An 11,895-nucleotide genomic window follows, 5' to 3' on the forward strand; every position below is an offset into this window, starting at 1 on the left:
TATACTGTCTTCGCACAAACAATTACTTTACTACTGAAACCAATGCGTTTCAACTAACTCAGAAATTTATTACATTTTGCAACTTTATTACGAAACGGGTTGCGATGTCCATTTCACATTGTAATAAGCTTTCTTACCCGTTTTGTAATAATTATTACAATATGAGAATCCACATTGATATTTTAAGTGCTTGTATTTTTTTTTTTACTTTTATGTAAAAAGTTAATGTCAAATTGTCATAAGTATAACACATTACATCTTCTCATTCTTCACTTTTATTTACATAGTGAACCTTAGAACTATGACACAAATGCTTTTCAACTAACTCAGAAATTTATTACATTTTGCAACTTTATTACAAAACGGGATTCTTTTTTATTTTCACTTTGTAATAACCATTTTGTTGAAACTTCCTTGATGTTATACTCACCAATAACCTTCTTAGTTACAATTAATGAGTAAAATTACATGCTAATAGTACGCCCCTTGACATCCTCACCTCATTCAATTTTATTCACATAGTGAACCCTAGAGCTATAATACAAATACGTTTACACACACTCTGAGAAATTTATTACATTTTGCAACTTTATTACAAAACGGGTTGTGATGTCAATTTCAAATTGTAATAATCACTCCAACCCGTTTTGTTATAATTATTACAATTTGCAACTTTATTACAAAACGGACTGCAACAAACCAATCAGTAAATTTGAGACACTGATCTCAGGAAAAAAATCATCCATGTAGATAATAAACTAATAAATGCACAGAACGAATTGTTCTATCAACACAACAAATAAACAATATAGAGCACAAACTAAGAAATGCACAGAACGCATAGGCATTGGAAGCATTCTGTTATATATTTCTACCCCGGGTTGCCTACTTTGGCGCTTGTTGTTGCATTTGCTGACATTTGATTTTTTGCAATTACATATGCGTCCCGTTTAATATCTGACCTTTAAAAAGGATGAAAATTAAGTTCATTTTAAATTTTAAAACATACAGGAATTGCTCCTAAAACTCATACAGACATTGATAGAACCTCCAAAAAATGACATCAAATAATTATTAACCACAAGGAAATATTAAAGCATTATATTTAACTTAAACAAAACGTTAAAACAACCTCTCGTTGGCCATACAACCAGCAGTATCTAGGACACCTGTCATTAAGCGACACTAGCGATATTAACTGTTGAGACGGAATATCAATTCGGGCTGGCATGGACGTTGTTGTCCATTATTGCACTTTTTCTATCAGATGTATAATATATGGCATCATGGCTGCAAGGACAAATTTGTTTGATAGATGGGGAGGAGAGAGAAATATATTAAAGATGTTTTTCATAATTATTTCTAGCGGACAGAATTTTTTGTAACTTTGCATATTTATAGAGTGATGTATGACAAGTTAAAGTAAAAAATAAAAATGATAGGTACCCGTGCTTTTTTTTTCAATATTCAAAGTTTTTTAAGAACACCAACTCGGTATTTTTGTCTGAAGAAACAATATATACATGTCATAATAAAACTACTGCAAACAACTATTTACTTAAAATTTCACTCTGATATTACTGTTTATGCATTACAATTAATGAAACCACTATAACTATTCATAAAATGTCAACATATAGATATATTAACTCAGAAAAATTACTCTTGACAGATGTCAAAAGTATCTGAAACTGAGAAAAACACGAAGTATTTCTTAATGATATGAAAAATCTAGCGGACAGAATTTTACCAAATTTTATATCATGTAAGCTAATACTAAGACAAAAAAAATCTAAACCAAAAAAACAATATCAACCCGTGCTTGTTTTCAAGAAAAATTGAAAAATATTCACTCCGGTCACAAAAGTATTTTTTCATTACCCCACCCACATAAAAATTATGAACATTTTTTTTGTTACAAAAGAAATTGCAAAATGTTATTATCAGTTTCTTAACCAGTTTTCTTATTCACACGCAGAATAATACACCTTAAAGGTTGCATGCTTCTAGGTCAGACACTCTTTGAGATACGTGCTACACAAGCTTTCACATGCAATTTACGTAAAACTATATATTTGACCACGTCAAGAGACATTAATCTGTTTTTACTGAGTGAAACCTCAAATAAAAGCACTGGTGCACAACTTCGCATGCTGAATTTAGTTCTTGTATGGTTTCATGACTCTTGGCGCATATACTTTTGAGGTACATGCGACACAAATGTTTAGACCCTTTATGTACAATTTGACTGTCAAGGGCCATAACTCTGGTCTTACTGCGTGAAATGAGGAACAAAAAGTATAACAACATTTTTAGGAAGTCACATTTGAACTTGAAGGAGATAGATCTATGTTAAGATTTCCTGGAATTTTATTTGACTTGGAGTCGACTTCATCATTACTGGAAGAAATAGTTTACTTTCAGATTGGCTGTCCACAATGTATTCAATTCGAGCACTTCCTACGACTGCTCCTCCAATAAAACACCATCACTTTTAAAGATAAAATATGGATGCATGACCTATATCGTCAGTACATACGATATTTTTGCGCGAGTGCGCTGCAAATCCGACAATTATGCACTTTCGGCGGCGAATCTTGAACTTTACAGTGGTTATAGCTTGCTACGCGATTCAGCTGCGCACAAAATATTGTGATGAACTCCTTTAAGTGTAGAGCATATAACTTATACTCATTTAAAAGCTCTAAGTTTCTTTTATTGTAATGGAAATGCGTTCTGTGACAGAAAATAAGCGTTTGAGAGTATGAATAAATATGAAATATTCCACGTAATGTGCTTTTAACGTAAGTGATATGATTTCAAGAATTAAAACTTATCATGATACAAAATTCGGCAAAAATGCTACCAAAGAATATAAGATTAGTATTATTAAAGTGAAACAAGAAATATCTTTTAAAAAGATGGTCGACAATTGGTTGTTGGAAAAAATGTATGTATAAATTTGATATATAAGTGTTTGCCCTTTGAAGGTCTGCCATTATGAAAGGGATCCATGAAAGAAATGTAGTAAATGGGTCTCTGCTGTTTTCTATATAAGATTCACCAAACACGTGGACTCTTTACTAAGGTTTCTAGATTTTCACGTCTGGCAAGACTACTCTTTTTTGAAGATACAATGAAAAATGGCAAAAAAAAGCACGTTATTCGTATTGCAAGAAAGCCATGGTCACACAACTGAAACAGCTGATGTTATTCAAATAAAACAATACCAATTCTACATGAGGAACTTGCTTTAGATTTTTCCAACAGTAGCATACGTGTATTCAACCGAAACACATTGTTGATAGTCTGAAATTTTAAACCTGGTACAATTCACCTGTCAAACACAGGTCGGTTTCCAATCCGTTTCCCCTGCTAAGACTGAATTAGGAGTGTACTGCCTACACCAAGGAAAAGTCTCATAACTCTATTCTGGATGTGCTCGGTGCATAAACATTTTTATACCCTATATACTGGCCCGAAAACTACTTATAGATTAGACTAGACTGTCAAATATCTTTGTTATGCACATCATACGGGAAAATGTCAGCTAACTAACATTGAGCAGTTAATAAGAGCCCTACTGACTGAGTTTGTTACTGCATCAACAGGGACATCATGACCAAGATATTCATTCAAAAGTAGTCTAAGAGGGGTGTTCAATAAATACCCAAAAAGGCGCTCTCATTTCTGTATGTCTGGTCCCATTTTGGTAAAATTTGACAATATGACGGATATGAATATACTAAATGTGAATATCTAAATTACAGATTTCAGAACATGCGCAATATTTATTTGTCGTTTCCTTGGCAATGTCACTACCTCAAAAGCGGCTCAACCTCATTATTGCGGTGTGATATCGCACGCAATAAAACCCGTGATTACCATTGGTTAAATGTTTATCGCCATTTTATACATTTTTACACCTTCCTACGAATAAACAGATACTGTTCATATGATATCCCTGTCGTATTGAAGACATTGGACACTGAACTGTGATGTCGTATCAAGGAGCTCTAATTATAAAACGTGACTGAACGTTATTTTTCATGTCTGTACAACAAGATGTCAGCAATAATCTCCTGACCATTTTTAAATGTCCCGTTCCACTTTCTTCAGGTCATTGTCCCTAAAACCTTTTGCAGCATAGCATTTGTCTCTTTTTTTATTTTCGATTCAAAACACAAAATGTTATCTCATGTTTCCATTCAAAATTGATTTTCGAGCGATGAAAAACACAATATGCTTGCCAAACATTTTAATGATCTCACATTTATTATTTGACGTCATTGGGGAAACGCGTACACTTTACATCAATATTCACCCAATTTAAGAAACTGTAGCTTGAAAAATTGGTAAGTTGCAAGAAATGTTTTAGCGCAATAGCAAAAGGGAAAAAATTAGGCCGGATGACCTCATATGACGTTGCCACGGGGATTTACATTTACTTACTATTTATCCAAAGAAAATATAATTTTGACATATCAACTTAGTAATTCCTACTCTGAATTATATAGCAATTTCGTTTATTTTTTATGTTTGATGATACATGAAGAATTGAGAGCAATCCTCCGGGTACCCATTGTTCGAAATTCACTTTAAAACTAACAGAACGTTAGAAGCATATTCCCGCTTATACGAGACGGACAATACTGCAGTTCAGCTTGGAACTCTGTTTCACCTTAAATCTATTAAAGGCAAAGTCTGTACCTCTAACACTGAATACTTGAAAATTGGCGGAGAAATATTGTAGCGTATTTGAACTGGTTATACAAACATAAAATTACATGGTGGGGGTAAGAGTGAGGTTGGGTGCTCACCATAAACCGATTTAAGCTCCCCAGTGGTGTTTTTGCCACTGACCGTTCCAAGGCGGTGCCCCACTGTGTTCTTTATTTGTTTGTTTTGTCCTAGAGTGTTTGTTTTGTATGTGTGCGCGCGCGTTTGTGTGTATGTGTGCGTTTGTGCGCACGTGTTTGTATTAGCAGTGTGTACATCTGCGTGCTATGAGTCTCCTTTTGGGGAGACTGCGTTTTTTGAACGTGGCATTTTCTTTAGGATATTTTTCCTTGTTTTTTATTACCAGTTCACATGAGGAACTTGCTTTATTTATTAAACACCCCTCGTACATGTAAATGTACTTTCATGCAACAATATATAACTTGACTTTTACTTTTTTTAATTTTCATGCCTGATGTTACATCAGTCATTTTCTGCGCTAGGTACAATGTCATAATAATCAATGTCATAAGCATACGTCAAAATACATACTGAATCACAATCAATTCAATTTCCAAGAGACTTCAATGAAGAAGAAAGATCATGTTCATTTTATACAAACACGTGTAACTATGGCAAGTGGGATGCCTGTATAAGATAAAGTGAGTGAATGAGTGTTGGATTTTACGGTGAATCGACACGGAAAGATCATAAGATAAAGAGTATCTTGAATCTGTGCTTGATGATTTCAATATGTGCTTGATGGTTGCCTAATTATTTATATTCCATCAAAACCTGCAACTTTACCACTCTTGGCATTCTCAATAATCTTTTAACTTCAAGAAGAGAAATTAAAACATTAAACGGACTTACAAAATTTTATTCTTTTCAGCCTGATGGACTTAACGTAAGAATGGTAACTGAATCGGGTTTCCGTTGAATAGGGTGAAAAGGGTGATTCTGTCAATAGCCTTTGTATGGCTAAATTATTGATGAGATCAAGCAATTTTCTTCTTTGTTGCTGCTACAACAGATCTCACTGGACGGTTACTGTCTTGAAGACTATTATGACTCCCTTGAAATTCAACCCAACAAAACACTGTTCAAAACGTTATGACATGGATTCGGCACAATTCAGAATATATCTCTTTTGGAAATAAAAGCAAAGAGATTCGAGCTTTAATGCAAGCCCTGATTTCTATTTTTCTTCGCAGTTCATTACAGGCTTGAAACGAAGCCACTGTGTATGAGCACGTGTAGTTCAACAACGGATAACTTGGTCAATTGTAACTGCATTTAATTGATATTTCATAGGTTTGGTGAGTAAATATTCGTTATCAAGTACATGAAAGTTCTGTGCTTTTATGTACAATGATTTCAATGGACAACGATTAAGGATAGAATTTATTGAATTAGCCATGTATTTAGAATGTTATTTAAGAACAGAAGTGGTAGAACCATCAGTGTTTAGCATTTCTATTGAAAAGCATGTTGAATTATTATTACAAAATGGACTTCCAAACCGTACGTACATAAAAAGCATAATTAAGTTTAATACCAATGTAGATATGGTATATCGAAAAGCTTGATGTAGTGGTCAACTGTCTGTCTGTCTTAAGAACTCACCTGTCTATAGTAGTAACTTTCAATCAGTCGATTCGACGGTCGCCCTGGACAGATTATATCGTACATACAAAATGTAGACCAGTTCCAAATTTACTCCAAAAGTGTTAATAATAGTTATTCACGCCAGGTGAATCCTTTTTACGTGCAATAGTAACAAATTTAATAGGCTTGACATGTAAACGATACACTATTATTTTTATTTGAAAGTGCACAAAATTTGAAATAACTAGTGACAGTTGACTCGGTTAGTGTCCAACACTTGTCGACTTGGTGGCTTTAGTTTCTTGTGCTCAATTTGTGATAAATGTATTTTAACACCAGCCAGGACTTAGATTGTCAAGGTCAAAGAGTTTGGGATCAGCGAGTTTACGATGATGTCCTATATTGGCGGGAACCAGTGTCTTGCGATAAAACTCAAGCCGTTCTTTTAATTTCTTTACGATATGCGTTTCTTGTTCGGCGATGTCTTCATGTTCAAAAGGGTCTTCTGAAAACGATTAAACAAATATAGTGCATATAGCGCAGCTTTCACAAAATCACGACAATAATAGTCAAGCATGAAGTACATACACATGTATAAATTATAACATATGTTAGGTAATAAAAATTCACTTTTGCAAAATTGGCTTGAGCGTAGGACAGATTCGCAACCAGGACTTGTAAAACATTATGTAACAACATTTTGTCATAAAATTATGAGAGGCAATTTTCACCGAATGTGGTGCATTCATCTCAACTTATCCAACAGTAAAACTATCTCAGTAAAATAATACAGCTGTTTGCTTAACTGGAATGAACTTTCTTTTCACCCTGTATGATACGATAAGCATGCGATTTATAAAAACTAATTTACAATTTTAATACAATAAGCGATAACTATTACAAGTAAAATGATCTTAACCTGAAAGTGATCGTTTTGCAGCATGTATTAAAATACAAAAAAAAAATATAAATGATCAATACAAATGAAACGTGCATGCTCTAGATAAATAAATATTTTCGATTTTAACATGTCTGGTTACAATTTTTTTTTTGAGTGTGCTGTGATCAAATGTAAAAGAAAGAAGACAGATGGACTGGGAAGCAAGAAATATGACTTTCTTTTCTGTCAGTTTGAATAGAGATTCGGGCATAAAAATTAGCAGTAACACCAAACAACGCTAAACAACTAATTTTTAATAAGAAGAAACCATACAAGGAGTTGCAAATTTCATAACCTCTCATGGGCAGTCCCAGTAAGATCCAGTCTGCTATTCTTTTGCTTATTGGTTGCACTTTATGCGTCCAAATAATCTTTTTATAATTTCATTAGGAAAATGTAAATCTTCTCTTCTTTTCGTTCGCGCATAGCGATATTGCATGGTGCTGTGGTTTGCTAAGAGAGTGCCGATGGCCCAGCACCTCTGTCTTCACCTCTCTCGGTTTCTTTCGGGGTTACCTCACCCTTAGTTCCGAGTTAAAACCCTATCCTGTGAACACAGGAGCTATTTGTCCCATAGCTGGGTGTCTGTTCATAGGCATCAGGGCGTATCCACACACCGTTGGGCCTTGCATGAAACATGTCTGGGGGCAGATCTCCTCCGAGTCCCCTGCAGTTCTACCTGAGGCCGCAAGGTACTCAGTTACCGTGTGGCGCCAACTCAGACGCACTGCAAAAGGGCTTGTCTGCAGAGAGGCTATGTACTGGCAGGGAAGACTTACGCACTCGGCTCCTTTTTCACCAAAAGGCTAGCCAGCGGTGGAGGCTGAAAGCGGAAGGTGCCAAGCATACAACACACAGCACACCACACTTGACGCATCAGCAGACCAATTGCCACACGGAAAATGTAAATAAATAAGATCCTTTTCTAAATATGACGTTTTAAAAACTCCACAAATGCGTCAAGTGGTCACAAGTTTCAATCAGTTATTTTTGCCAGAGTTTCCCATAACATAATATTAACGTAGGCATTTTTGCTCTTTCATTTTGAGTTTTTCCCCATTAAATTGGACCTAGGGTTATATACCACGATTCCAGAATAGCGTAGGTTTACTGTCAAAGATCTTCACTACAATGTCGCACAGTTTTAGCACTTTTTTATTTGTTTAGCAATGAGATAATCAACAAAAATTAACCGGCACACTCCTCATAGTCTTCGATAGGGTCAATTGTACAGTAATATCGAAGACGTAAGGCAAAAAGCGGCTATCAACCTTCTTTGCCTATATTTTGATAGCCATTGTTTTCCTCCAAGCCCTCCAATTATTTTAATGATGACCCTATATCTTCAATGTATGTACCTGCTATCAACTCTGTCGCAGATAAAATTGATCTTTTATGTCTCTATGTACATAATTTTAACCATATTCCTGTTATCAAACAAATCGAACGATTTACTTGCTATAAAAAGAAGACTCACTGTTCAGGTCAAACAACCGAAATTCTGGTTGTGGATCTTTTCCGTAATACCAATGGTCACGTTGTCCTTGAATCAGCTTGTATTTGCCAACCCTGTAAAGATTGTTGAATCATGATTCTGATTATATCATCAAATTACAGGTTATGTGTGGGTTGCTGTAATGATAACTTGGATATCCTGAAAGTTTTATAACAACACTAAATAAAACCTAAATGAAAATTGGAAGCAATTCTGGAGTTTAAAATTGGAAATTGATATCGCTTTTTGACAATGAATTCAAAACTTTTGAAGAAATTTTGAATATTTTGAAAATTTAAAATGTCCTGTTTCCACCTTTGAAATGGATATCATTTATAATATTGTAATTATTTAATGAAAATTCAAGGAAAGAGGTAAAAGAATGATCATGGAGATGACGGAAATTTTCTCACAAAATATACGTAAAAAAATCGAAAACATACATTGAAGACAAAAAACAAATGTGTGTTTGATTAATCTCTTAAGAATAAGAACATTTTGATTACTAGCAAGTACTATAAGACCGTGTATTCCTGAAATAAAAATGATTACTTAGTCAGAAGATATTTACAGGTGCGCTTACATGCATTTATTGCAAAAGTCTTTGCCACATTTGCGACCGGCTTAACTCTAATAATACACGATACCAATACGAAATTAAATGTACTGGCATATTGTACTTATAACTATTTAAGTATATTACGTGACATGCTAGTTAAGCAAAAGAATTTCTAAAGATTTCCTTTATTTGCCTGAAGAATATCAAACAAACAAACAAATGCACATATAGTAACAATATTATATATATCATCATATAATTAGATTATGAATTTTAATATTGATGACCTATAATGATTTATTTTGCAATGTTTATACTTTTTATTTATTTGTCAATTATAAGATAAGAGCAGAAAATTTGAAAACTGCTGGTCGCTTTTAATATCCGGAAGATATAAAAGATCCTCCTCCTAAAAAAGCTGGAAAGTCACTACACTACATTTTTTGGAATGTTTCGACCACACATGCTTCAATACTAAAAGCAACTGAAATATTGTTGGTACATCGAAAAAAAAATGGCCAGAAATCCAATGCAAGTAACATTTTGACTAAAAGCATGGTAAAAATTTTACGTTTTGGTTCAGTTATTCAAATTTGAATGGATTTATCATATTCAGTTCAGGCACTATATATGCATCAAAGAAATTTAAATTCTATTCAGCACATCAGCTGTCTTACTAAAAGATTAAAAAGAACTATTTTACACTCGCAACATAATTAGAAAACCTTGTAATTAATAAAGACTCATCATTTGAAAGTTTTGTTAATGACAGTGGTGTAAGCTTTTTGTCTAATTGTTAACTGTTTCACGATAAAAACGACATCTCATACCTCGGGTGGGTATTTATCACTATACAACGTCAATGCATTCATAAAATATTTAGTAGCGCAAGGTAGATAATATTATACAGTACGTCCGAGGTCAATATCATTTTTACAGGTCCGTAACAACACATATTGACCGAAACATAAGTCTATAATTGTTATATTATATGCCCTTCTCAAATGCACTCATTTGACTGGCCCATATTTCATACATATAAAAAAGTGATATCGACCGGAATATTAACTTTATAGGTCATAATCAAATTAGCAACAAAACTTAAAACTCTGACAGAATTCCTGCTTTTCGCATTTATAGTTTCTGACCTACTCGTTCGTGAAAATCACAAGCGTCATTATCACTTTTGCGGGTTAATATCGCTTTTTGCGGACCCGCGCGTGCACTCCTTCCGACGAATCAAATAAGCGCATTTGAAAAGGGTATATAATATTTAAAAATAAAAGCTAAACAGTTTAGTTTGTGTAACAGGTAATATTAATCTATAGATGGATCGCCTGAACTTCACTGATGTATATTTTTGCGCAAGCTTAGTCACTTAGAACTTTTTTTTAAGATTAACATCCATATCTTATATGTATCTATTTTGACAAGTTATTCATCAATTATTATATTTATAAAATAACATGAAGTAAACATTATTTTACTTGTGACGGATACCTACCTTATTGCCGATCTATTGTCAACTTCGTCAATATTATACACAAACTCGCTTCGTAAAGATCTTGCCCCTGCACTGATAGCCTGCCATTGGTTGACACCATCCAGAGTAGGATCTTTAAATTGATACAATCACTGTCTTTATGCCTTTTTAGTTGAAGTAGAAACAACAAAATTCAAAATATATTACGTACAACAGAGGTTTAAATATACTGGGAATTTTTTCTTAAATGGAGGCGTTCATGTGTGTATCTGAAAATCTCAGATTCTTCTAATATATCCAAACATACGTCGAGAAAGAACCTTTTATTGACACGACCTTTGGTTTTGTTAGTGTTGATGTAGAAAGAGGTTTGTAAGATAAAAAGTGTTTGTAATGTCATATGCATCAAACAAATGTAAACTGGACAAAAATATAAAAAATGTAAACAATAGTTTCTCACAACAAAAGACTGCTATTACTTAGTTATACATCTACATCTATATGTTACCTGGAGTACCACCGGCAATTGACAAAAGAGTAGGGAACCAGTCTACTGCATGTATCATCCTGGAACAAACAAACCAAGAAGTCTTTCGCATGTGAGTATTGTGCTTTTACTTCTAAGATTTATTAAAATCATTTTGATTGACACAGTTTTTCATAATTTTTTATTTGTAAATGATTAACTTTTATTTCTAATGTACATTTTCAGATGCGTATATGTTTGTTTATGTATAAGCTGTTTGAGGTTTGTAATGAACTTCGTTTTCGTGGTTTAATCAACGTGACCTGGATCATGAAAACATTCATTCTTACTCATTGTTTACATATCTTGTTTTCTTTAAGATGGTCTCGCTCTCGTGAAACAAAACTACACCTTTTTGCCCACTTCCCAAAAAGCCCCTTTGCCGCGTAAAAATTTCTTCCCCCTTTTGTAACATCCCCCTTTGAAAAATACTTTTTAACTTTCAAGAATGCTTAAAAATCATATTCCCATAGCACCAATCATATTTTGCATCTTTTTTTTGGCATTAAGATATTTGAACACGATTACAAAAACATTCAAAAACCTTTGCCCTAGGATACCTTGT

At 33.8% G+C, this 11,895-nt stretch overlaps 1 protein-coding gene across 1 annotated transcript; it reads right to left on the minus strand.

The window, feature by feature from the left end:
- Window positions 1-5,934: 5,934 nt before the first annotated feature.
- On the minus strand, window positions 5,935-11,659 carry LOC128546038 (arylsulfatase I-like). Its single transcript, XM_053549026.1, has 5 exons — window positions 11,621-11,659; window positions 11,313-11,371; window positions 10,826-10,937; window positions 8,745-8,836; window positions 5,935-6,832 (listed from the first exon to the last, which is right to left on the minus strand). Exons 2-5 carry the CDS (start codon window positions 11,368-11,370, stop codon window positions 6,657-6,659), a joined length of 438 nt encoding a protein of 145 aa, XP_053405001.1. The 5' UTR covers window position 11,371; window positions 11,621-11,659; the 3' UTR covers window positions 5,935-6,656.
- Between the last annotated feature and the right edge of the window lie 236 nt (window positions 11,660-11,895).

This window comes from Mercenaria mercenaria, chromosome 7 (genome assembly GCF_021730395.1).
Source record: "Mercenaria mercenaria strain notata chromosome 7, MADL_Memer_1, whole genome shotgun sequence".
NCBI lineage: Eukaryota > Metazoa > Mollusca > Bivalvia > Venerida > Veneridae > Mercenaria > Mercenaria mercenaria.

What these genes read in the sequence shown, in the direction of transcription:
- LOC128546038 (XM_053549026.1), bottom strand. Translation starts at nt 11,370, where the DNA reads ATGATACATGCAGTAGACTGGTTCCCTACTCTTTTGTCAATTGCCGGT. An exon ending in AATTGCCGGTGGTACTCCAG is followed by an intron (nt 10,938 to 11,312) that starts GTAACATATAGA and finishes ATCAATTTAAAG; the next exon opens with ATCCTACTCTGGATGGTGTC. An exon ending in GACAATAGATCGGCAATAAG is followed by an intron (nt 8,837 to 10,825) that starts GTAGGTATCCGT and finishes CAATCTTTACAG; the next exon opens with GGTTGGCAAATACAAGCTGA.